We start from the raw sequence: 27,229 nt of genomic DNA, 5'->3' as shown, positions 1-27,229 counted from the left end.
AAGGGGTTGCAGAGATGGGAGCAGCCAACTCAGAAATCCAAAAATCATGGCTGGGCTGGGAATGAACACCTTGGGAGAGATGAAAGTTGCCAGGAGCCAAACAGGGCACAGGTCCAAGTGCAGAGGAATTCCCAGGCTGGCACGTGGAGGCTGAGCTCTCCCCAGGCTCCAGGGGGAAGCCAGGACCTGAACTCACCCCTCTGGAGTTTACACCAAGCTAATCCATTAAGCTGCTTATTTTCTGCTGCCTCATTCATAACACATCCTCTAAAGCCAAAGGAAAACACGACGTAGGGCCAGGGAATAAAATAAAAGAGGCTGATTGCATTTAAGAATTTAAATCATTTTATTGCTTTACCTGCCATTAGGACAATCTATAACAAAAGGAATATAATATAATATATTAGCACATACAGTAAATCAGACTTATAGTCAGGTAACAATACAAAAATGGTCCTCTGGTTGACTATAGCTTCCTAGGGCAATAGACTTCATCAATTTGCTGAAGATAGACTAGCAAAAAATTACTTCTAAAGCCCTGAATGTTAGCTAAGGCAAAACTATGCCAATTGTGGTTTCAAACATATTGAAATTGCACACAAAGGTAAAGCTATAACTGTGTTTAATATTTAACTCAGACTTAGCTGATTTATCTTAAAATCTTGTAGGTAAAACTACAAAAGGGAGTAAACAGCAAGCTAAAAAGATGCAGTAGTGAAACTTGATTAGAAAGCCTTATATAAAAAAAATGTGCATTTTTGTTGTGGAGCTCTAACTGGTTTACACAGTTTTTGGTGCTTCAATGTAACACAAAACACATATGAAGAAAAAAACCTGCAGAGTCAAAACTTAAGAAAAAGGTTTTACAAAAAAAAAAAGAAAAAAAAGAACCAAAACAAGGTAGCATTTGTTTATTCCTTAAGGACTCTGGCAGAAATCCTCTATTCAACATCTCTTGAATAGAGAACTCAAACCACAAGCATTTCAATCCCCTTCCTGGGATTTCAGTTTCAGAAATACCCTGAAACCTTTTGTAAAGGCTTGATACCTTCAGTATTACTCTGCATGAATTAGCAGACTCTTCCTGATTCTCTCCACGCCTGGGAAAACGTTGGATTTGCATCCACTGCACCTCAGAAAGGAAATAAAACGAGGGCTCCATCGTTAAAGTAGTTGCACAACAAATGCCAAACTGCTTGCTGTCACTCCCAAATACAAACCTATGCTACTTGATATAAATTACAGTTTAAAGGAAACCTTAAAAATTGCCTACAATTATTGAACCGTGGAATTCAGTAAAAACTTTTGGGAAGTCTTGGTGAGCACAGAGTAATGGAACACAAAGCTGGGAAATACTGAAATACATTTAAGACTCCGCAACAGATTGAACTTGGGGGGGAAAAAAAAAAGGATTAAATAAGTGTGGTGGAAATTCCATAAGCAAGAAGAGAGAATGCACCTTTTGGCTTTGAACTAGATTTATAGTGAACCATTTTTAAAATGATGAACTGACAGCTCTAAAAACTTAAAACAACTGAGTGTTGCAGGAAAGTTCAAACATTCAGGTTTTTTGCCTCACATTCTCTACCAAGAATAATGGAGCTCTATAAACCAGCAACCTTGTCACCTGCAACTGATACTGGCCAAAACACCCAGCATTTATTTTCCCTGGTAACAAAGTGTCACTTGAACTGATGGTGATTTTTTTAAAAGTCAACTGAGGATTAAGAGAACAATTCACAGGGAAAATCAAATGTTTGCTTTCGACTTCTACACCAATCTAAGCACTCAAACAGTACTAACAGCTGGACAGCTGCACCATTCTTACACCAATCTATGTACTAGAGATCAAAGTCAGGCATTTCATGGAGCATTTGGTTCTTGCCACTTAGAACAGGAAGAGTTTTAAATGGCAAATCTATGGCTGGAGAAAGAACAAGTGGAAAAGAACAGTTGCGGCAAGTCAGCAAATGGATCAACAGCTGAAGTAGTTCACCAGAACTATTAACCTGGAAAGCTTTTGATTTACACTTGACAAGAACAGAACTAAGCAATCTTAAACCAGCAGACACAGGAACAATTATACTGGTAAATTCCAACTGTGGCTTTCTTAGCAGCTGATGCCTCACGATTGAACCTAGGATTACAGTACCCAGAAAATGAAAACGAAACCCAGAAAACCCCAAGCCCCAAGAAGCTCAATTACAAGGGTAGCTCTTGTGTGAAAAGAAATACAGCAGGTGATGACCACAGCCTTAAAATCTGTCCAATCATTTGAGAAACACCTTTAAAAGAACTTTTTTCCCCCCTTTACTGCACCTCCTCACTCTATGGCAATGGCGTGGTGCCAGGAGGTCTCTCCCTTGCTGAGCACTGGCCTGAGTTGGACACTGGTGCACAGAGAGAAGCAAATGTCTCCACTGAACTTTTTCTATTAATTTAATGGGACAGAGAGCACAGAAATAATATGCTCTAAATTAATGACAGTGCCATGATAAGCAGGTTTTTTCCCTTTTTTTTTTTTTTTTTTTTTTTTTTTTTTTTTTTTTTTTTTAACTGGACAGGAAGCTGTAAATGCCAGTGGTGATGTGGCTCTGCACAAGGGGAAGGAAGCAGTCTGCATTCGTGAAGCATGGCTTGGACAGGGAGGAGGGTTTCAGACAGACAGTGATACAAAACTGTTGTACTGCTGGATGTTCCTCTTGAGGATATCCGAGCAGGGGCCCAGCACGCGCTCGAAGCGGGGCCGGTCCAGCTTCACACATTTCAAGGGGCCACGAGCCACGACGGTGGCAGCACGAGGACGGTTCATCAGCAGAGCAATCTCACCTGGGACAGCAGAGACAGGCAGCAGAGTTACCAATCAATAGGGAAAAGAGGCAAAGAAATGACCCTTCTCCACTTGAACTTGCAGAGAAGGTAATTCAGGCTTTAGCACGGCTCAGAACAAGTACCTAAGTAATTACATTAAAAGCAACTGTGAAGGTAGTTTTAAAAAATACCTACTTGTTGATTTTGTTATTAAAAAGCCTGTCCACATTCAAGTCTCTCTGCAAAAAGCCTAAAAAATTTTCAATACTGTGTCTCTTTGAGGAAAGGTCATGTTTCAATTCACAGTGTCATTTTCCTAGCCAACAAGTAGTTATTTTTCTAATAGTACTGCTCAATTCTGGTGTTTCTAGGAAACTCAGGACAACAAGAACAGGTTTTGAAGTAAACAAACAAAACATTCATGCACCAGACAGAAGCCTTTGACCCCTTGCAGGCCAGAATCAGAACTCTGACTTTGTCATGGGGCTGTGGAAAAGGAACATTTTGCAGTCCCACTGGATCCCATTTCTTAAGTTTTGCACAAACATGCCAAAAGCTTTGTTTCAACTGCTGAACAACATGTTTGGAAATGAAGTTTTCAACAAGCCCCTGTTATCAGCAACAGAAAAAAACCCTAACATTCCTACAAAAAGCATGGAAGAAACCAGAGCAGCAACTCTGGGGTTTGTTTGCTTGGTTTTGAACTTGAGCTCTTTCCATGTTCAGGACTGAGGAAAGAACTCAGTGTTCCTTGGAGAACACTTTTGCCTGCATTATCAGAAGGGATGTTCCAAAGAAATGAGGAAAACTTTTCCTCTGTGCCCAAACTCCTGAACTCAGCAGCTTCCAAAAGAGAGGCTTGCTAAAGAATAAGGAGGTTCTAAGAGAGAGTTAAACCCTGAAGGAAAGGTCTGCAGCACCTGGACACAATGACTGTGATAATATTTAGAGTGGGAAACTCAAGAGAACACAAAGGGAAATATCAGAAAACATGAAATGACACAGAATGAAGATCCTGAGCCAAGCAGGCCTTTGGGCAGAGCCCATGCACTCAAGTCCATCCTAATTCAGGCCTTGCAGAGGATTTGCTGCTTACATCATCTACAGAGCGGAAAACCTGGACAACCAAAAGGTTTTAGCAAGAGGAAAGAGAGGAACTACCCAAAATGGGGGTTAGGGGTTTTGAGAGGGAGAGGGCTGTGTTTAACCACTGAAGAGCAGGTTCTGACCAGGTTCCTTTCTGACTTGGAGACAGAAGGCCAAGGAAGGAATTGTCTTATCTTACTGCTGTCTTCAGCTGTGTAATGAGTGACTACAAAGACAAACCCAGGCTGCACAGGGAAACACAGACAGAAAGCAACAGGCTGCAGAACAGGAAATTCTTGTCAGGCATGAAGGGAAAGCTTCTGCACAACAAGGCTGGTTAGACAGAGAATGAAATTGCCCAGAGAGGCTGTGGGATCTCCATCCCTGGAGACACAGGAAACTCAACTGGACACAGCCCTGAGGAATACCATGTCATTTAGAAATTTAGCTCTGCTCAGGGCAGGGAGGTCAGGCCAAACCATCTTTTACAGTGAAGCAGTGTGCAACAATCACATCCCGTGTGCACACCTGAGTGTCAGGTGACTCTGATACTCACCCGACACTGAGAGCAACCACAGGAGCCCAAAACAGCAATTAAGCAAATCCATCTCATCTCCACCTTGACACAGCACAGACAAAATGGTGACAGTGGTATCTGCAGCCACAGTTGGCACAACATAACTCACCAAAGTAATCAGAAGGTCCCAGTCTGCCCACTTCAACAAATTCCTCATTTTCTGACCGGCGCTGTAACACTGCAGCTGTGCCCTTCAATAAATGACAGCAGTCAAACAAGTGCAATTTCCAGCACCACTCCAAACACTGCATTTCACACAGAATCAGCTGCTTTGCAGAAATAACTGTTAGGATGCCTCAGTAAAAAAGCCACTTCACAGTCCTTGCACAGTTCACCTAACTGCTGTACAAGAACAGCTGCTCCTCTCCCCTCTAAGCATCAGACATCTTGAACATTTACATATCTACAGCAATGACTTCTTCCTGGTTTTCCTCAAAACAGTAGAAATATTATAGTATGACTAGCAAAAAAATCAGAAAAAACACAGTCCACCAGACAGAACACTAGTAAGACATTACTAGCTATCTAGAACAGGTCTCTACCCTCAAAAAGAAACTTACAGTCAGTTTCAAAAGTAACAAGTTTCAGAAACTTGTTACTTTTTTTCTGGAAGTATCATTTGTGAAAACAGCAAAACTAAATCCCAGTTATTGCATGTCCAGCAAGATGATGTTTCTTTAGTGATTCTCTGGAAGTACATTCTTATGTTTTGTTCTTCTCCAAGTGCCTGCTTAGGGACACAATAAAAAGAAGTCAAGTTCTGAGCTTTTAATTTTGAGCTTGCTTACCTCCAAGATAATGAAGAACTCATCTCCTGGCTCTCCCTGGACCACAATCTTCTGCCCATCCTCAAACTGTACCGGTTCCAAGGCATCAGCCACAGTGAGACGCTCCCACTTGTCCAGAGATTCTGCAGAGTTAAAAGTTCATTACTGGAGTGTCTTTTCAAGGCACAAATTACACCTTCTGCTCTGTATTCATACAGAGGTCAGTGTATTTCTGCCTGCATTTGTGCATCAGTGATCAAGACCTGAACTTGAGTTAGTTTGGATTGATGTAGAGAAGGAGCTGTGATGAGTTACCACAGCAGCCTGTAATCATCATAATGCTGGGTAGCAGCTTCATGACAATGTGGCAACTGATTCCACTCCAAAACAAAAATCTGCTCACTTACCCAATATAGATACTTTACTAAGGAATTTCTCATACATATTTCTCTTTCTCAAAGTATTTCCCTATAAAAAAAAAGGAAAGGACACAAAGTGAGTTCTCTTTCTACTCTAAATAAAACTCCAGACACAAACAAATTTAACCAGACACACAATGTTCTGTCTCACAGACCCCAAACCCACAAGATGAAATGTTTTGAAATTGAGTTCTCTCAGTAATATTCCAGTTGAGCAACATTCCTAAAGTACTCAGCATTTATTGCAGCCTTATTAGAGTCTCAGCTCAGTTCAATACTGGCATTGTTTTGCTCACTAATGCAAGATTCCCCCCTTGCCCTGCGCCTGAGATGCACGTTGAGTAATCAGCTTTCTGATTACTGAACAGACAACAGGATTGGAATAAATAACTGCAGCAAAGGACAGGCAGAAGGACAGACACCCAAGATACATAACCCCCAAAGATAAATCCAGGTTTTGAGGGCTACTTGCCATCAGGATCCTTCTGTAGCTGTCCCTGTCAATGCCCCACAACTTGACGTTGGTCTTGGCTTTGACGGTGGCAGCGCGGGGGGTGCCGTAGATGAGGGCGAGCTCTCCAAAGCTGCCACCCTCACCCACACTGGTGGCCCACTCACTGTTCACGTAAACCTGGAAGGCAGAGCATGGTCAGACACCCCTCAACTTCCTGCTGCCCTCTATGCCCTTGGGAGTACACATAAATTCTCACATCTGTACTAAGGTTGATAATTTCAGGGTTTTATCAATGCTTCCAACCCCAGCACAGTTTGAATTTTCATTGACAAAGGGATTCTCTTCTACATCTCATGCACAGACTCTACACAGACTCCTGAGAAATAACATCTCAACAAGGTCTGTGTCATAAAGAGCTGTCAATGAGCTGGGCTGGAAATTAAAAAGTCTGGTTGTTCTTAAAGCCTGCCCCACACCTCAACTCCACCCTGCATGCTTAAAACATCTGTATTGTGTCCAAATCATTCCTTTTCAAACTCAGTCTGTGCAACCAGACTGAGCTGTTAAGGGACAAAACAAACTTCTGTAAGTAAGAACTTAAAATGAGCAAAGCTGCTAAAGGCAGGGTCTGTAGAAGAGGCCTACAAATATCAAAGTATTCTTCTTCTAGAAATGAACTTATCAATAAACTACCAGGAATGCTTACATCCATTTCTCCTTGATCAACAACATAGAAGTTATCACCTTCATCACCTAAAGAAGAAAAAAAAAAGTTGAATATACACTGAACTGAATATACTCAGAAAGAACTGCCAACACTGATGTTTAGACTTCAACACGGTTGGCAAATTTTTGCAGTTTGCAGGGTGAAACATCACATTTTGCTGATTTCACACTCCTCGCAGCCCCATGAAAGGGGACATCTACTGGTACCCAGGAGATCAGCAGCAATTCCAGGATTACTGGAAAGGCCAACCAGATGTATAAATTGACATAACATTTCTAGAGTCCTCAAAGGACCATATTCCCAAGAGATAATCTCTGCAAGGAAGCCTCATGCTCCTCCAGTGACTCCAACTCCTCACTTCAGTATAAAGTGCTTCAGGGAACACAACACGAAATTGTGTGGCTGCAGTGAGCCTGCTCTTATATTAAAAAATAAACACAAGCTAAGAGCACTAGGCCAGAGCCAGCTCCCCATCCCCAAGTGACTCCCAGAGCAAACAGTGTCACTTGCCTTGCTGGATGACAGTCTCTCCTGCGATGTAAGTGACGGGGAACATCGCATCGAAGATGTCACTGAAGGAAAAGACAACAAATCAGACAAAAGCCTGCAAAACTCCACACATCTGTACCCCCAACCCACCAACAATGCTGCTGGAGCTCTGTGTGCCTCCACTGACCACTGCAGATTTGTGACACATTTAGCTCTTCTGAACTCTGCCCTCCCACAAACCTTAACCCCACCAAGACTTCCTCCTACCTCCTCTCATTATCATCAAGATGGGTAAACAGCACATTCTTCTCAATTGCTTTTGCCAAAGCAGCCATGGTTTTATAATCTTTTGGAATAACCTAGGGAAGGATCAGAGAAAGCAAATGGTTCATTTTTCTCATGAAAAATTTCTGCATTTCCCATGGTAAACAAACAAATTACTACAAAACGCTAGCTGAGTTTTTCCATTTTCTTTCAAGCACTATAAATACAACCCCAAAGATAGTAAATGTTTACAGACAGTTTGAACACAAGGAAAATATAATCTCGTATTACTTTATGCAACTGGAAAGCATAATTCCATGCTCAGTTTGTAAGTTTTTTTGCAGGAGGACGAGTATCTGTTCAACCTGTGCTTTCCTGGGAACAGCAGCAAGCCTGCTCTGCCATTAGGCCAAATGTTGTTGCAGCTGCCAAATAACTGGAAGCACATTCTATATATCTAAATATATGCACATCTAAATATACATGACTTCAAAGGGAACAGGTCTAAGTAATGCATGAATGGTTTAATTGCATGATGGGTTATTCTGTCCTCCAGTTAAACAGCCACACACACAGGTCTGCTTTTTACAGCAATTAGGACCTAACAGGCTCCAGGAGCTTGGTGTTATTTAAGGTGGGTTCAGATACTCTTGGATTGTGGATGTAATTTTGAGCAAGGTTTAAGAGTCAGAGCACCTTTCTAACATAAGAGGCAGCATCCTCTTCTGTGTAGACTTCTGCACTGATGGCCCCACGTCGTGATCTGTATTTAACCACAGGGTTGAGGGGGGGAGGAGGGGAGATCTCATCCTCCCGGGAGTCGGAGCGAGAACCAGACTTCAGCTGATTCAACAACTGCTTTGTTTCCTCCTAAACAGGAAGGAAGACATGTTTGTGTCACATAATCCAAAGGGAAAAAAAAAAAGGCAGTGATGTATCATGTTGCAGCCCAGGCTGCCAACACCAGGAGCTTCCTGTGTACCATTATTCCCACATTAAGGCAAACAGGAGACTGCAGCATCCGAGATCAAAGGCCTTCCAAAACACGTGGTAGATGTGCCTTTCATTCCTACCAGTCACATCACAATGACATTCATTTTATTGTGTTATTCTTCATTTATTAAACTACTGGTGTGAACAAGTTGATTCTGGTTTCTGCCAGTGTATTCAACAGGTGATGAGGACGTTCCTCAAATGCTGAAGGCACTTCCCCAGCTGCAAACCCCCAAGTCCTCCCTCAGCTGCGAGGTGTTAAAGCCTTTCTGGAGTTGAAAGACAGAGGAGCAATTCCTCAGAAATCCATGCTACATGAGAAGCTTTTGAAAGAGGTTGAGTCATGGACCAACTTGATACTCATTAACCAACATTTATTTTGGGAGAAAGAAACATGAACACTGCTTTCAGAAGAGCTGGAGGAAGGATGCTAGAGGCCTAAGTGGGATTTTTTTATGCAAACCACATGCAAACCTTGCACAGGGTTACTTGTTTTCCTTATTTCCTTCAGTTACTTATTGTGTTGTAGTGATACTCTAGAAGAGCAGGGTACTTACAATAACATAAATTCTAATTAACTTGACACAAAGAAATTTGATTCTTTGAAATATTCACCTCAATCAACTAAAATCAGATTAAAAACAAAACAGCCAACCCTGGAGTCAGAACACTGACATCAGAACAGCTCAAATGACTTTCCCAGTGTTAGGAAACAGGGGTTTGGGACATTCTGTAAAAGAACAAGGACTCATCTGTTCTCCCAGAGCTCCAGCCCTTGTAAAAGCTGGGTTTGTCCCAGTGTCCTTGATCCCAGCTGGGCAGAGGCTCTGGACAGCAGCACCAGCCTGAGGGAAGGGCCATGGGATGCCCATTCCTGGAGTTTCCATTGCCCCCCTCCCAGAGCCAAGGAGCCCCACAGCCTCACGTTTCACTTCCTGCTCTTTGCCCATTGATCAAAAGGTGCCACATTTCCCAGCCATGGGAGCAAAATGTATTTAAAACTCATTTCTGCCCTCTGATTTTAGGGGAACGAGTCTCAACAGAGATTAAATTTAAAACAGCCTGAGCAGTAAAAAGTGTTTGGTGTAAACTGCCCCACCATCAACCACAGAATGTGTTTGTTCACATACAAAATACTTAACCCATTAAAAAAGACACTTTTTAAATAAGTGAAGATCAGCTGCTGGGTTTTTTTCCAGTATCACATAAAATATTAAATATTGTGATCAGAGACTGAAGCACTTCAGCAGCATTTAGTGAGGGAGTTGTTATCAAAACACTCTTCAAGAGACCCCTCAAGGCAGTACCCCACTCAGGGAGAAGGAAACTGCACTAACACAAAAAATTATAACTGGTAACTTCTGTCTGACCCAAAATTTAATATTAACATTTTTTTAGAATATTAAGTATGGGATGTACACAGAAACAAGTTACATGTGGGTAAATAATGTATTAATCTAAAATACACCAGTTGTTCTAATAGTCCATACACACACTCACCAAAAAGATTCTCCCTGATACAAAGAACCATAGAATGAGGTTAGAAAAGACCTCCAAGATCATCAGCTTCAAACATCACCATACCGACTAAATATAAATCTCCAGATATTCATATTACACACTGCCAGACAACCCTGTGCCACGACATCCTATAATCTCAGTTTCATTATTTTAATAGACACCTTGTACAATTTCTGACACTAACCCCCATTTATTAAACCAATAGATCAGAGAATAATTACAGCAGGACCTAAAGAAAGGGTGGCAGTTGTTATTCCCAGATACCTTTGGATTTAGCCAGTGTTTATGAGGAAAACCTGTTTAAGTCTAGAAGCTCCTCACATTAAACATATCATGGATAAAGACACTCAGTTTGCTCTGTACTCATCAGTATAAACATTCCCAGGATTGGAGAAAGATTCAGGAATAATCTATTTATTACATCCAAGTGCTGATCTGGTCTTTCAGCTGATGAGGCAGTGCACAATTTTCAGTGTCAGTCACAAACTGCAAGCCTCATTTTTCCTGACAAACAACCAATGTTTTTAAAGTCCATTTCAATTATTCCAAGTAATACTGAAGTGATGACGCTTCACATACTCAGATTTAAGTCTTTCAGCTACTGAAGAAGACCTTCACAATTTCAGAATTATGAACACTGTAAAACCTGCTAATTGTCATTGCACCAGACACAGTCTCAACTTCCTCTGGTTAATTAGTATTTCATTTATATCAGATTTAAAAAAACCCAAACATTAGAAGCTATAAAAGCATTTTTTTAAAAAGCTCTGCCATAAACTCACAACTGCACAGTATATCCTCCTAAACTAGCTTGTTTTGCAAAAGAAACACTTAGAAAAATGGGAAAATATTCAGATATCTGAGCAGGGCAGGTGGTGAGGAACAGGGACAGTGACTACATGTCCATCACACTTCCTAATTCCAGCTTTCTGTAAAGCCTGATGTGCACATAACTGCATCACACACAGTATTTCAAGCATGCACTTCTTCCAGAGGACAGGCATGTCCAACAGCCAGGATTCACCTGCCAGGCTGCAATAATGATCTCTATATTAAATTTCCACAGCTCAAGCTGCACGACACAGCCCAGCCCAGCACTGGAGAGCTATTACAGCTTTCAGCAGGTATTGCTATTACCACACATGTTTGCACAGCAAAGAGAACACAGGCCTTAGCACACCACAAACAGATAAAATAAAACCATTTATACAATCAATGAGTAGTAATTAGATTCATCTAACAGCTCTCATAACCCAGAAGAGGACATCTGAATTCTTACAGTAGCTGTAACCATCTTGGTGGCAGCAATTTTAATGTTTCTGAACAGAAAATCTAAAGCATGTTTAAATTTCTTCAACATATTTTAATAACATGACAGTGAATCAGCTCTGTTTGTGTGCAGTGGAAGAGATGACTTGTCAAGAGAATGAGAGAGAAAATAGCAAGCTCACTTCACTCTTCAATGGTGTTCCTTCAAAAATCAATCTCATTAAAAAAAAACTCAGGTTGAGATCCAGTCAGAGAGGAAAATTCAGAAAGCACATTGAAAACTTGCTCTGCTTTATTACAGGTGTAAAAGACATGACTCTGGAAAGGAAGCAGAGTGAATTCAGGCATTTTTGCTGTAGCAGAGCTGGTTAATAACATTAGTGAGCATTTGTGCTCTCCAGACAGGGCTGTCAGGAGTTTCCTGCCCAGCAGTGGATGCTCACTGCTCTGTTACCTGAGAGCTGGGCAGGTACCACAGCACCTGGGTAACCTCAGCCAGCCCAGCTGAGTGGGGAAACCAGCCAGGGGAAGCTGCAGCAAGTTTGAAACCCTAGGAGGCAACAAAAAATGCTCCAGTTTCACTTGTAGCTACAGCTGCACTAGAGGGCACTTGGAAACCGTGAGGGAAGACCCTGACCAAAACTGTGAGAGCAAGTTAAGGGGAAAAAACATTACCCAACCAGTTTTATTTTCAGCTTCAGTGTAGGCTGACCAAGCACACAGAGAGCCAATGTGCACCAGAATAAAATTATCAACTCATTCAATTCCAACATCCATGTCATTAAACTCAGAGCTGGACTTGCTATCTTGCTAAAAAACAAATTAAGTTCCTAAATACTGCATGTTGACCATAAATCCACTGCACAAAGGCACCCAAATAATCCCATTTTACATCCCCACATATGGATTGGTTTAGGATTTATTCTAAGCACAGTAATGCTGTTTACTTGGTAGAATTTTGTCTATAGATACCTGTGGTGATATTTTAAAATTCCCAATCTAGCAGTACTTCAAAACTCAAGAATCCAAGGAGGGGAAGGAGTAATTGTAACAGGCAGGGACATGGGATTTTTAAGAACCTCATTATTCACTGGTTGGCTGCTGAGACACACAACCAAAAAAAAAGGCAGAGCTCTTAATTTCATGAGCAAAATGTTCCCCAAATAAATTATGAGTTATAGCAGGTAGTCTGCACCCCTTGGTCATTTTCTAGTATTTATCCTGAACACTTCCATTAAAATACAATTTCCACAAGACATATTTATGATCTCCAATGTAAATTTCCTTCTTCTTTATATCAGCAGTTAGTAACTCACTAGAACAAAAAATAAATATCTAACTGCCCTATACAAGTACTGAGAGCATCACCTGCAAACAAGTGCTGCACAAGGTCACAGCTGCATTATTTACTAATTCCATGTTCTGAGTACAGTTGTATCCAGCCTTTCCTCTGCACAAGCCTTTAATCTTCCATTTCCACTGCAGCTCCTTTTCCTACCTGCTTAGATTTCAATATATAAAATTAACAGGTCAGAAGAGTGTGAAATCACTGTTTTAACTCTGAATGCTTTCCATTCCCAAGACCCCAGAAAGCTCCCAGCAACAACAAAAACACCAAAGGGACCTCAGGACAAGCACAAGAGGGACACCAACGCTGAACTGCCAAGAGAAGACAGGCTTGCTCTTCCAGAGATCTGCAATGCAAATACTTCATTTATCTTCAGCTAGGCCTGGATAATACCACTGGCACCATTCTGTGCTCTAGCCACATTACTGGAAATCAATATAAGAATCCCAATGCCCTCAGCAGCATCCAGCAAGGTCAATCCCCAGAGTTCTCCAGCTCCAGACACACCCATGTATGCTGTGTACCAACCTCCATGAGTAAGCACTGGCTGGGATCACAGCTCTATCCCAGCTGGATAAGTCTCCTTGTCACTTATGGTTTGTCCTACAGGCTTTGGTACGACAGAGGTGCACAAACTACTGGAAAACAGGATCTGTTTTTAAAAGCACCACTTCCAATTTCAAACAGTCAACACAACTGGTCAAATCTGCAGCTCAGCCCCTAAATGACAAAGATACATTTCAACAGAAGTTGTTCCACCCTCCTGCCCTCCCATTCTGTGTTTTTACCTTCTCCAATCTCTCAAAGTACTCTCTGATGAATCCCATGGGTCTTTCAGGTCTCACTGTGCATAACTGCACAATGCAATCCTTCAGCAGCTGCTGGATGTTGTGTTTTTGGATGTACAGCTCACACTCCCGAAGGCTGCGCTCCTCCTCACTGCTGCTGCTGGAAGCTGCCATGGCTGAAGGCAACAGAAGGAGAAGGTTTAAAAATAAATAACTACTGAAAACAAAGATCCTGCTGCCTAAAACAAAGTTATGCTGTATTACCTTACTGATACCACAGCAAAAAAACACCTTTACCTACCAGAGCAGTAACTAAGCTAAAGAAAATGCTGGGAACTTATTTAGCACCTGGAAAGAAATCAGAAATCAAAACTCTGAGGGCTCTATGGTCACAGACAGAAAAGGAAAAGCCAAGTCAGGGAAGATCCCACCTGAACTTCTGCTGCTTGAACTGAGGATTTTGTAGGAGTGGAGGCTCCTGTCAGGAGCTGCGTGGTCTGTGTGGGGTCATGGGGATGGACGAGGGCCAGCACAGAGGTGGGTGGGAGCTGGAAATGTGAGAGGCCAAGCACGAGCAGCATTCGGAAGTGGAACATGCTCAGGGTTGGAGGCAAAGCCAAATGTCAGGGCAGAGTTTGCTATCGGAAGTTATGGATTACAGGCATCGCTCCTGAAAAGCTCCTGTGTAATTGAAACCTGCTCATAGCTCATCACTTATTTCATGGATACACTGCAATCCAAAAATACCTCTGCAACTGGAAATGATGAAGAGTACAGCTTTAAACATCTGTTACGATGCCAGGTTTTCTAAAGACTTCAGCTATGACACTTCCAAAAATGTTCTTAAGCAGATTTTTCTCCCCTTTCAAGTTTGTGCTGGGTTTCCACTTCCAGATTTGGGTAGCACGGGGTACAGGGGGTTCTGTGAGAAGCTGCTGGCTGATTCCTCCATGTCCAACAGAGCCAATGCCAGTCAGCTGCAGCATGAAACTGCCCCTGGCCGAGGCTGGGTGACAGTGACAGAACCTTTGGGACAGTGTATCTGAGGAGGGAGGAGAAATGGCTACTGCAGCCAGATAGAGGAGTGGGAATAAACGGGAAAAACAGCCCTGCAGCCCCCAGGGGCAGGGCAGGAGGGGCTCCAGGCCCTGGAGCATGGATTCCTGGCAGACTGTGATACAGCCCATGGAGACCAGGGAGCAGAGAGCCACCCACAGCCACCCCATGGAGGTCCATGGGGAGCAGAGAGCCACCCAGAGAACCTGGAGGAGCAGAGATCCAGCCACAGCCCCAGGAGATCCATAGGGGAGCAGAGAGCCACCCACAGCCCCTGGAGATCGATCCATGGGGGAGCAGAGATCCTCCTGCAGCCCCTGGAGGCCCATGGGGGAGCAGAGATCCTCCTGCAGCCCCTGGAGGAGCAGAGATCCTCCTGCAGCCCCTGGAGATCCACGGGGGAGCAGAGATCCTCCTGCAGCCCCTGGAGATTCACAGGGGAGCAGAGAACCTCCTGCAGCCCCTGGAGATCCACAGGGGAGCAGAGAGCCTCCTGCAGCCCCTGGAGATCCACGGGGGAGCAGAGATCCAGCCACGGAACCTGTGCAGGACCCCACACTGGAGCAGGGGAATGCACAGAGTGTGACCCCACAGGAATCCTGTGCTGGGGTGGTTTTCTGGCAGGAGCTGTGACCATGGAAGGGAAAGCAGGCTGGAGAGCAGCCTGCAGGAAAGATTGATTGGAGAAGTCCATGGAGGACTGTCTCCCATGGGGAAGGTGTGAGCAGTCTTTCCACGAGCAGGATGGAGCAGCAGAGACAACATGTACGGAACTGACTGCAATCCCCATCCCTGAGGGGAGGGGAGGCAGAGAACATCAAAAGTTAAGGCTGGAAAGAAGGGAGAGGGCCAGGAAGATGTTTGTAAGATTTGGCTTTATTTCTCATTATCCTACTCAAATTTAATTAGTTGAATTTATTACCAATCTCCCCGAGTGGAGTCTGTTTTGCTCATGAGGGCACATGGTGAGTGATCTCTCCCTTATCTCAGTCCAGGAACCTTTCCTTATATTTCCCTTCTGTTGCTGAGTTGAAGAGGGCAGTGATGGAGCAGTTTTGGTGGGTGCTTAGCATCTAGCCTGGCTCAGCCCACCACAAGGTTATAAAACCATTTTAAAATACATTTTTTACATGTACAGGTATATGGACACACATTTCATGTCATTTTTTTCATAAGAAAATTAACACCGTGAGAGTTAAAAGAAACAGGAAATAATTTCTCAGGGCATTTTTGGATGAAATATAAAGAAAGTTACCTGGTACAGGGAGTGTGGCAACAGCTTATTTATATGCAGTAAGATATGTTGATCCCGGGATCAGCTTTTGAAAGGGAAAAAACTGATTCAGTCAAAATAATTTTGAGAAATGACAAGTCACTGAAGTCACCTCACAGGCTTTATCCTGCTGAGGCAGCAGCAGGAAAAGCCAGGGCACAGAGGCAACACGACAACGTGCCCCTCCGAATTCTGCTGCTGGGGATTACAGAAGGCTTGGAGTTCATAAGGAATTACCAACACCTCAGCCAGGTGCCGTGCCCGTCACCCTTAATCCCCGCTCAAGGACACGCACACACACACGTGCACTGCGCGTTGCATAAACACAAAGCGCGGCCTCCCCGCGGGCTGCGAAGGCGCCCACAAGTTCTGCAGTCACTCCTTTTGTTCTGGCAGCCCTCACGGTGAAGGTCAGCGCTCCCTGAGCGGCCCCGGGGCCACGCCAGAAGGGCAGCACCGGGGCAGGAAACGCGCTATCACGGGCGAAATGAAAACTCCGGGATTTATTTCTACGAGCCTTTTTTTCCCTGCACATTCCCAAAGCTTCCCCAAGGCGTGGCTGCCCCGCCCAGCCCGGCCCCTCACGCAGCGGCCGCTTGGCGGCTCCGCCGGGACCCCCGCCCGTCCCGGCCCGGCCGCGGCCTCGCTGCAGCGGCGGCACCGGAAACCGACCGGCCGGACGGGCCCCGCCCGCCGTGACGTCAATGCGCCTCGCTCTCGCCCGGGCCCGTCGCCGCGGTAACCTTAAAGGGGCAATGGTGGGCGCGGCGCGGGCACGGGCTGGGGAGCGGCGCGGGAGGAGCCTGCGGCTTTAAGGCGCGCGGGGCTGGCGGGAACGGGTGGGGGGAGGAGGTGTCTGCTGAGGGGCGCGGGATCCCCTGAGGGGAGCGGGAAACCCTGAGGGGAGACCCTGCACATTCCCAAAGCTTCCCCAAGGCGTGGCTGCCCCGCCCAGCCCGGCCCCTCACGCAGCGGCCGCTTCACACCCGGGGCCACCGGGGAGGCACCGAGCCGGCACCCCCGGGAGGGGACACGGAGCCGAACCGGCCCAAAGGCCCGCGGGGCCCCCTCGGCGCTGGCCCCAGAAGGCGCCGCTGTCCCCGCAGCAGCCCCGGAGCCGCGGCCCCGGCTCCGCTCCCTGGCGAGAGGAGGGGGAAACCTTGAGGGGAGAGGGAAACCCTGAGGGGAGAGGGAATGGCTGAGAGATGGAAACCCTGAGGGGAGCGGGAATGGCGAGAGGAGAGGGATCACCTGAAGGGAACGGGCATGGCGAGGGTGGGTATCCCTGGGGGGAGCGGGAATGGCCGAGAGGGGATGGAAAACCCTGAAGAGAGAGGGAAGAACGAGGGGAGTGGGAAACCCTGAGGGGAACGGGAATGGCCAGAGGAGAGGGATCACCTGAGGGGAACGGGAATCCCTGACGGGAAAGAGAATGGTCGGGAGGAGCGGGAATGGCCGAGAGATGGAAACCCTGAGGGGACAGGGAATGGTGAGAGGAGAGGGATCCTCTGAGAGGAGCAGGATGTCCTGAGGGGAGCGGGACTGGCGAGACGACTGGGAAATCCTGAGGGGAGAGGGAATGGCGAGAGGAGTGGGAAATCCTGAGGAGAGAGGGAATGGTCGGGAGGAGAGGGAAACCCTGAGGGGAGAGGGAATGGCAAGAGGAGGGGGAAACCCTGGGGGAGAGGGATCCCCTAAGGGGAGCGGGAATGGCGAGAGGAGTGGGAAATCCTGAGGAGAGAGGGAATGGTCGGGAGGAGAGGGAAACCCTGAGGGGAGAGGGAATGGTCAGGAGGAGTGGGAAATTCTGAGGAGAGAGGGAATAACGAGTGGAGTGGGAAACCCTGAGGGGAGGGTTTAGGGTTGGGGTCAGCGTTTAGGAGTGGGAAACCCTGAGGAGAGGGGGATTCCCTGAGGGAAGCGGGAATGGCGAGAGGAGTGGGAAACCCTGAGGGGAGCGGGAATGGCGAGAGGAGCGGGAAATCCTGAGGGGATTTCCCCTGAGGGAAGCGGGAATGGCGAGAGGAGTGGGAAACCCTGAGGGGAGCGGGATCTGCGGGGCATCAACTCCACAGTGGATGCTGGCAATCCCCGGCCTGGAAAGACGGTTAAAAGATCAGAGATTGTTATAGGTGGAGGGAAATAAACGATGTTCAAGTTTGGCAAAGATTTCACTATAATCTATGTAAATCCGCATGGGAGTTGCTTCATGTGTCTTTATGCTGAGATGAGCCCTTTGACTCCATTCACTTTGTCTACTCCAAGCTGTAAGAAATCATTTACATGATTTTTATGTAGAGGCTGTGCTGGCACAGGCAGAGCCCATCTCTGGGCTTGGGGAGGAGAAATGAGCCCTAAAAATGAGCCCTGACCTCTGTGTTTGCTGATCTTGCAACACAGAGCATAACTCAGCTTTTTACTCTAATGTTACATCATTTCAGCCAGCTTGTGCTTAACCTTATATGGGAGAATCACATAATGCACAGTGAAGATATAAGATAGTGGTGTTTGTGCAGTGACACACAAGCCCTCAGGAACTACCTGCTGAGGGGTTTCTTGTTTATTAGCTCTTATATTAGAGAAATAAAGGGTAATATCTTGGGTGTAGATCTTGGACCTGCAATTCCGACAGACCCAGTCCAGCCCCTGAGCTCACATTCCCCAAATCTTTGATAATTTCTGTCTGATCTGGATTAATTAGAAGCCAGGGTCCAGGATGTCCTGATATTAAGCTCAAAGCTGGGACCTTTACAAAACCTATAAATACGAGCAATTAATATTTGTGAAACACTCTCAGCATTGAAATACCAAATTACTTGCTCACCTGGTTATAGAACAGTTCCTTCTGTAACTCAAAACTACTGGAACACCACAAAAAATCATCTGCATTCCCACCTACACATTTCTTTCTCGGCTTTTTCCCTCCCCTTTTTTCTTTACCAGCTGCCTGCTAGTGTCACATCTCACTGCTCCTTGTTTGGACAAGTCCTGGTGCTGTTTTGGGATAGATCCCATCTGGAACACCGTGTGTAAAACCTGTTCTGCAACGTCCTCTTTCTTAGGGAAACAAGTATTCCTTTGTGCTTGATGCAATCCCTGCTGGAGTCCTGGAGCCAGGAGAGGAACAGAACCAGCTTCCAGGAGGAGAACTGTGAAGCCACTGGACACAGCTTCCCCCAGTGAGTCAGCACGGGTTATCTCTCACAGTTAAATCACACTCCCATGAGCTGATGCTCCCACGTCCCCACGTGTTAATTCTCACACCACCGAAGACGTAAGGGAAATGAAAAGCAAACAAAGCCCTGTCCCGTTTGGTCTGGTCTGAATTAAAGTCAGATCCTGGTCTTAACCATCTAATTAAACATTTCTGAGTAAATAACTGGCATTACCGTCAGCGCTATTCCCACAACTTTGATTTCAAACAACTTCATGCATCAGTTTCTCATGGAGCAATCTGCTGCCCAGGGCTGTGGCTGCTGGAGAGCAGAGGAGAGCTCAGGGGGAAAGAGTGTGTGAGCCAAGGTGGGAAACAAGAGCACAGACGTCAGCCACCCCTGCTGTGTGCAGAAAGAGCTGCTTGAAAGGTCAGTGACAGCCAAATTAGCAGTGCCTGTGGGGTGCTGCACAGGAGCTGCAGTGCCAGGGGCTTCTGAAGGCACCACCCAACTCAGGACCATGTTCTGTGAGCAGAGAGTCCTGGAGCAGCCTCTGGGACTGAAACCAAATGAATCAAACAAGTGGCAGATTGAAGCAGCCCGTGGTTTTGTCACACACACAGATTTAGGTGTTAAATCAGGCATGCCCATCACCCATGAGGTACAAATGGGGTTTCAAAGGGGCAGAGCACAACCTGGAACACTCCTAATCAGTGACTGCAGCATGTGTGCTGTCCTGGGGTGGAGTGGATGGGGAAAGAGGAAGTTTTGGTGGCACAGAAAGGTTTCATCCACAAACAGAAGCTGCCATTATCCCAAACAGCCCTGAAATCTACATCAGAAAATCAGGAATTAAAACCTGTGAGCTCTCTGTGGACCATGAGGTGCCAGAGGTAGAGTTCACACTGTATCCTTTGGGCATGGCTCCTTGTCTCTTGTTTAAGCTTTAACTAGCACTGAAAATAACCCTCTCTTGGTGCTGCACACCTTGGCTCACAGCACCACACAGTGATTCATTGGAAGATCCATGGATTAAAAACCCAAACACACAAAAATACATTCTCTTTTAACAATAGATTATTTGAGGATGTCTGGGTTCCAGGTCAAACTCTGGATGTTGACAGCTTTCAGTGTGACACTTCAGTGTCCCCTCATGCAGGGACAGAAGGACACTTGTCCCTCAGCAATGCAGTGTTTGTCAGGGAGTCTGAGCCTCTGGATGAGTTTTACAGTGTAAAATCTGTGATTTTGCCACATGAAAGTGACAAAGAAACAGAGCAAGGAATTGATATGATCCAAAAAGAGTCTGAAAGGCAGTGCTTGAACTTCCTGCTGTAAGCCCAGCATGAGTCATGGGCTCAGAAGCCCTGTGGACCCCGAGAGGTGCTGTGTGCAGGCTTCGCTCTGGCTGACGTCAGCTGTGTGAAACAGTCCCCAGTGCAGAACCAGTTTGCTATGGGCAGATCCCAAACCATTTCCATATGTTACTTTGAAGAAGAAAATGACTGCTAAGACTCAAAACAGAGCAAGCAAGTGCCAAGAAAAAAATGCCCTGAAGTGGTCAGATCTAACAGATAGACCAGTGGGGGAATCCATCTCCATCTGCCAGACGTGCCTGCTCAGCACAGCCCGTCAGACTCCCAGCGTGGCTCCCAGCTGGAAGGCTCCCAACACCCAAGGGGCAACACTGGGAACGTTTTACCTCCTGAGTCAGTGCTGACGAGCTCAGCGTGAGGGAGGCTGTGATTACCAGAGCTCTGTCACACAGCTCTCCTGTGTTGGCTGAACCACAGGCTCCACATTTTGAAAAAAACAGGATACCCTGGTTAAATTCTGACATTGATGATGGTGCTCTTCCTGCCACCCAGCCAGGCTGAACTCAGCATTCTCTTTTCTAGCCTAGGGAGTTCTGTCCTAGATCAGTGATTAACCTCCACCTCAACAGCAGGGCAAGAAGTCTCTAAGCAGCCTGCTGACAATATTTATTGGGAACTCTTTGCTCAGGTGTCTCTGCACTTCAAGGACTCTCCTTCTCCTCAGCTCCAATGAGAACAGCCATTAATGCAGTAGAAAACAGTTCTAGGTCTGCCCCACAAGACCTGGGAGACAGAAAAGAGTACCTGAAGTGGGACAAAAAAAGCCCCTGCAAGGCTCACACCTCCAGAGAGAGGGAGGGAGATGGGAGAGCAGCAGGTCTGTGCCTCCTGCAGTTTGGATGTCAGCAGGCTTTGTTCTGCATCATTAACTTTGTACAACCTGTGGGCAGCCTCAGCAGTTCATGAACTGCCCAAGCATCTGCAAATGTGATTCTTGACTTTGAGATCTCTCTGACACAAACCAAATTAAAGAGCACTGAGACAGTGTGCAGCTACTGCCCACTTCTTTCCGGGAATGCCTGTGAAATACTCCCAGTGTTTCTTTTGTAACAGAATGTAAATACCCCCATTGAAAAGAATCCTCAGTTCTTGTGCTTTTAACACAGTCTGGGGAGAGCTCCCTCTCAGAATATCATCTGGGACACAGTTCTCCTGCAAGATAAATGCACACATAAAAGCATTCAAAACATTTGAATTTGCTTATGTGCTTTGCTCTGAAAGCAGGTGGCAAAGTAAACACATTGGTCAGATCCACTCTCCTTGGTCTGGACTGACATCCAAACAATGTCTGGACCGACATCTAACAAACTGGCTACAGAATCGAGCCATTTCTGAGGCAAGTTGCTGCCTCCCTCCCCCCAAGATAATAGAGCATTTTCCCAGATGGAAGGAACCCACTTGAAAAACAAAAGGTCTTTGAAATGTCAGCTCGGGCTTGCTTGGCCCGTGCTGTGTGCCCACAGGAAAACGATAGAGCCTTTTTTCATTCTCCAGCTGCAACACTTACATCTGAAGCAGCAAGATGATTAAGAATTGCAGCTCTAGATTCCTGCTCCCCTACTGATTTCCAGCCTCTCCTGTGGAAGTCATTTAGCCTCACTCTATCCCCAGCACAACGAGGATAAAAACACTTTCTGGGCTGAGCATGGATCCAAGCTCATGAGAGGTTTGCATGCTCCAATAATGGGGATCAGTAATTGAGCTGCTTGAACAAGCTTCAAGCCAGGCACAGGAGAACTGATCCAGTGTGGTTGGCAAAGAAGTCAAGACATGGCATCCACATGGATGGAGGCTCCTTGGCTCTGTGGGCACCACAGTGCTGTGGGCAGTGTAGGTGCTGCCCTGCATTCTCTGTATGAATCTATTAATGCATTAATTACACCAACGTTTTGTGCCACTTCTCCTCCAAACCCCTCCTTGTCTCCTCTAGCATGGAAGAGGAGAAAGTCCCCCAGGTGATAAATCTTCCGTGCTCAGAGCTCGGGCAGTGAGCCTGCCTCTCCCAAAGCTCTCCCTCCCAGCTGCTCCCTGCTCTGCTCACACCAGGCTGTGTGGGAACCCAAAGTTCCTGTGGCTGTCAGGACCTCCGTGTGTTCCCAGTCTCCCTCTCACAATGCAACTTGTTCTGATCTCTCACGTCAGAACATTTTTTGATCTTTAGATAATTACAGAGGAATTACAATTTGTGCTGTATTCAAGAGTTAAAAGGAAGGCAAGAGTTCCTCTCTCCCAGTTTTAACCCCTTTGCTCTCTGTGGTACAGGTCTCTTGATTCTCAGCTGAGAACACTCCAAGACTCAAGAGTCCAGTGTGCACCCCAGAGAGCCAGGAAGATGAGGCACCCTTGGCCTGTGTCACTCCTGTGAGCAGTGTCAGGCCCCCAGGGAGATAATCCATGGCCAGGGCAAGTGTGAGGTCCTAATGCTACTTAGGGAAATGCATTTCCAGAGTGAGGAGGACAAGATAAGGAGCATTAATCCAATTTACAAGGAAATGCAACATCCACTTGTGAGCTCTCCCCTGACCTCATCAAGCACGTCTGCAAGGGCTGCTCCCAAGCACAGCTCCCTCTGTGGCAGGATCAGGGACAGGGTCAGCAGCTAAAACAGAGAAGGAACAAAGCTCACAAAGCCTTGGTGACATCCAGACTGGCTGTGGAGTCTGCCAGGACTGCTCCTGTTCTTCCCTCACCCTGGCTGATGCCAGTGCCAGCACACCGCTCTCAGGGTCCCCAAGAATCTTTCCTTAAACAGTGGGCAATGAATTCCCTGTGCAGATGGCACACACGTCTCCCCTGTGTGCCCCTTGCCCTACCCACTCCACATTAGAACCTGTCCAGACAATTTAGCAAGACAAGTTAGTCTGCTGGTGACTCTCACAAACATGTTGTCCATTGGTTTTTACTTTCCCACATATTTTGTGTTTAATACAGGTCATGATATTTTTGAAAATGGCTTTGAAGTGATGACTCTGTGATACCTGCATCTTGTGATCAGGGTTCTTCCAAACTCAGAATGGCCTCTGACAACCAATCCAGCTCTCTGCTTTCTTCTCACTTTGCCATTGCATAAGAGGAAAAATCTCCTTATCTGCGCTGACAGAAACAATGAGTAAACTCATCAAAGATGAGGAGAGCACAGGTATAAACTCCACTTTCCTCTCTCTAGCATTGCATTGCAATGCTCAGCCCTCTCTGATATCAGTGCTTCTTCCTGCAGTGGAGGGGCAGGGAACCCACTGGATAATCCAAGGAGCAGGACTGAACAAACCCGGTGTAACTTTGGATAATCCAAGGAGCAGGATTGAACAAACCCAGTGTAACCACTGGATACTCCAAGGAGCAGGACTGAACAAACCCAGTGTAACTTTGGATAATCCAAGGAGCAGGACTGGACAAGCCCGGTGTAACCCACTGGATAATCCAAGGAGCAGGACTGAACAAACCCAGTGTAACCATTGGATAATCCAAGGAGCAGGACTGAACAAACCCGGTGTAACTTTGGATAATCCAAGGAGCAGGATTGAACAAACCCAGTGTAACCACTGGATACTCCAAGGAGCAGGACTGAACAAACCCAGTGTAACTTTGTATAATCCAAGGAGCAGGACTGGACAAGCCCGGTGTAACCCACTGGATAATCCAAGGAGCAGGACTGAACAAACCCAGTGTAACCATTGCCGTGTGCGATGTGATGCTGGCTGGGCTGTGTGCAGCCTGCTCGGGGCACCAGATGGCAGCATTTATTGTCTGTCTGAGATCCCAAACCAGCCACTACTGGCACTTCAGTGCTCGACACTTCGTGTATTCAAGCTCCTAAAGGTCGGGATGCAGCCCCTTCCTCCTCCACCTGCTCGATACACTCGGGAAGGATAAAAAAGAGCAAAGCAATGTCTGTGCCCCACCCCTTCCTGCTCCTTCCCAAGGAAAAAGTGGTTTCTTTGCTTTTAGAAAAACTTGTTCTCCTTATTACATATTCACCTTTTGCCTGTTTATCCCCTACAAAGCTGTAGTCCCTGAACAGGCTCCTGGTTATCAGGAATTCCAGTGAAGGATATAAAGATATTGAACAGATTTAGCTCTGCCAAGACCTTTTTATTTTCCTGTAGCAGATTTAAAATACCACACCTATCAGTGAGAGCAGGCTTTATCTGAGAGGGAAGAACTTAGCTGGAATTTAAACTTTGAGCTCTCAAAACCCTTCCCATGTGGAATGGCAGCACACAGGATGCCATGGCTGGGAGAGGCCCTTGTGGGCACAGCACTGGTTTCCCAGCTTCTTCACCTCTGTTTCCTCTTTAAGGCTTCAGTACAAACACCCAGGGTGGAGATCACAAACCAACATCCCTCACACCATGGTTTCTGCACTGGAAAATGTTTAAGATCAAATGGTCACACTCTGGACTGGGTTTGGAGTTGATGACTGAGTTGAGGTTGTTACTGTCAATAGTTACTGCAGTCACAGGGTTGTCAGGAAAGGGAGGCCAATTCCTGATATATTCTTCCCAGCAAACACATGCATCAGCACAAGGACTGTCCTGGTGGCTGGCAGGGCTCTCTGCTGGCCTTGCCAGACCGTTTTCCCCAGGTGTGACATACTCAGATCCCAAGAAATCTCTTGGGATTTAACTACTACCCTAATTACCACCTCCCTCCAAAGCTGTATTCCTGAAAAATCACTTCAGCTATTTCTTATGTTTGAGGCACCTGACACACCTCATCTCTACCAGAAATGATGCCTTGTGAAGGCTGGCCTAGAACAGAGCTACAGAATAAAGCAGGGATTGATTCAAGGATCTCCTCCATGGATCCACCTGGGGCAGCACAAGAGCCCAGCCAGGGCTGCACCCAAGATGAACCCAAATGGTCCCAAAATGCACGAGCGCTGCCGGGGTCTCTCCCTGGGATCAGCTCTGCTCCATGTGCACATTGCAGTTCAGTGTCCAGTTCCAGCTGCAGCCCATCCAGTCCCATCCTGCTTGTTTTTCTCTCTCCAGCCCACGGGGTTTGTGCTCTTGGGCTGAGATTTGGATCATTTGTCCTTGGTGCCCAGCTGGAGCAGGAATTGTTTTGTGTCCCTGCTCTGTGCAGAGAGCTCAGCATCCCCTGATGTGAGCCCAGACCCACACACTAATGCAGCACAGAACTGGGAAAATAGAAAAACTGAACCTGAGGCATCAGAAAGACTCAGAGTTTCCACCCAGAGCACCCCAGCTTCTATTTCACACCCAGCACCCAACTGCTCCAACGTTCCAGAGCACAGATCCTGAGATTTCCAAGGCTTCACCAACACACAGCAGCTCTTCCAGCCCGAGGAGCAGCCTGCCCTGACCTCACACCCTTCATGGTGACATGGCTGTCCCCAACCTCTCCAAAGGCCACCCACACTTTTCACGCTGCAGCAGAGGACAAGAACTCCCTGTTTCTCCCACCTCTGCTGATCCAACAGCCTTTGCAGGCAGTGAGCTCAAAGGAGGATTGACCAACATGCTTGCATCAGTCAAACTGCAAAAATAATTGTGTTACCCAAGTCTCGGGTGCTTTATCAAGGTTTCATTTTAAAACCATGGTGATTGCCCAAGCAGCAAACATGCAGCTGTTGCTGTTGCTCAGAAACTGTTTTTTTGAAACACAAGGCAATGTCTCCCTGGCTTTGTTTGTTGGAGGGCTTTGGTTTGTTTTTACATTTTTTCCTGCTCCACAACCCCACTTCCTGTCTGACATCCCTGTTTCAAAATCCAACTATCCTGATCCACAGGGACAGTTTCAGGACATTCAGAAACAGCTTTTCTAGTTCATGTTTGGGTTTTATTAGAACTTCCCACTAGGCCTTGGAAAAGAAGATGTTTTCCCCCCAGATATGATGTCTTGAAAATTATTGCCCTGCAGTGTCACTGATGTGCTTTGAGTCCTGGGGATGACCCACCATCCACCTCCCTCCAAAATGCTGTCTTGAAGATGTGTCTTTTCCTACTTCCTCCCCAAAATCAATCTATCTTCCCTGCTGCAGGCTTCCAGCTCCCTCACAGGGGAATATCACGGGCACGGCAAGGCGCCCCTGCAGCAAGGGGGATCAGCCCAGGCAGACAGATGTGTCCACACGGAATCTGCCTCACGGAGATGGTATTGCATGTGCCTCTTTTTCCAAAATCCTGCGGTGCACGTCAAGTGATCTGGGCCCAATGACTTCAGCCCTCACATGAGGATTACTCATCTAATTATGGGGTTTGCAGGCCCTGCCCCGGCAGAGGTTTCTGTAATGTCACTGCACTGACTCCTGGAATATTTGTCATTTAGCGACTGGCTCGGAAGTTTGTTTTCCTGTGTTTTCCCTGACAGATCTGACCCCCCACGCCAGCAGCGGTGTTTAGCACAGGAACGACGCACAAATGCCATTAGCTTTAGGATGTCAATGCTGTAAAAAGACAAAAACTCTTCAAAGCGCTGTTTAGCCAAGGAAGCGGAGAGGCGGACTGACTTGTTTTCCGGTCAGCGGTGCCACCATCACTTTTCCCCGCCCCATCCCCTCACCCACGCCTTCCCTGGGGCCGGCCCCGGCCCGTCCCGCACCCCGTGTCGCCGTGTGTCCCCGGCAGCAGCGCCGCAGCCGCGCTCCGCCAGATGCGCGCCCACATCTGCCCGCGCCCGTCTGATGCAACCACAACATCACCACGTGGCCACGCGCAGCTGTTCCGCGCCGCCAGCCAATGGCAGCCGGTTCCGCCACTCCGGGGGGCGGGCCCGCCCCGCCTGCTCCTCACCCCATAGGTCGTCCCGCGCGTCCATCAGCGGCCAGCCAGCCAATGGGCGGCGGCACCGCCCGTGCGGCGGCGGAGCGGGGCCGGGGCGGGCGCGGGCG

At 46.7% G+C, this 27,229-nt stretch overlaps 1 protein-coding gene and 1 long non-coding RNA gene across 2 annotated transcripts; one reads left to right on the top strand and one right to left on the bottom strand.

The window, feature by feature from the left end:
* Positions 1-322: 322 nt before the first annotated feature.
* Positions 323-16,516, bottom strand: PRKAR1A (protein kinase cAMP-dependent type I regulatory subunit alpha). Its single transcript, XM_039715930.1, has 12 exons — positions 16,437-16,516; positions 15,825-15,890; positions 13,514-13,689; positions 8,291-8,464; positions 7,598-7,689; positions 7,352-7,413; positions 6,821-6,867; positions 6,133-6,291; positions 5,649-5,709; positions 5,263-5,384; positions 4,584-4,665; positions 323-2,829 (listed from the first exon to the last, which is right to left on the bottom strand). The coding sequence occupies exons 3-12, from the start codon at positions 13,685-13,687 to the stop codon at positions 2,657-2,659; spliced, it is 1,146 nt and encodes a 381-aa protein (XP_039571864.1). The 5' UTR covers positions 13,688-13,689; positions 15,825-15,890; positions 16,437-16,516; the 3' UTR covers positions 323-2,656.
* Positions 16,461-23,578, top strand: LOC120505436. Its single transcript, XR_005628229.1, has 3 exons — positions 16,461-16,580; positions 18,905-19,021; positions 23,305-23,578. It is a non-coding gene; the product is annotated as an uncharacterized LOC120505436 (long non-coding RNA).
* The last annotated feature ends 3,651 nt before the right edge of the window (positions 23,579-27,229 follow it).

This window comes from Passer montanus, unplaced genomic scaffold (assembly GCF_014805655.1).
Source record: "Passer montanus isolate IOZ18808 unplaced genomic scaffold, ASM1480565v1 scaffold35, whole genome shotgun sequence".
NCBI lineage: Eukaryota > Metazoa > Chordata > Aves > Passeriformes > Passeridae > Passer > Passer montanus.
This window is presented reverse-complemented; position numbering and strand designations above follow the sequence as displayed.

Coding starts and splice junctions, on each gene's coding strand:
- PRKAR1A (XM_039715930.1), bottom strand. CDS start 13,687: ATGGCAGCTTCCAGCAGCAGCAGTGAGGAGGAGCGCAGCCTTCGGGAG. Junction 6,292..6,820: donor TTGATCAAGGAGAAATGGAT/GTAAGCATTCCT, acceptor TCTGCCTTCCAG/GTTTACGTGAACAGTGAGTG. Junction 4,666..5,262: donor AGTTCTTCATTATCTTGGAG/GTAAGCAAGCTC, acceptor CATTTATTGAAG/GGCACAGCTGCAGTGTTACA.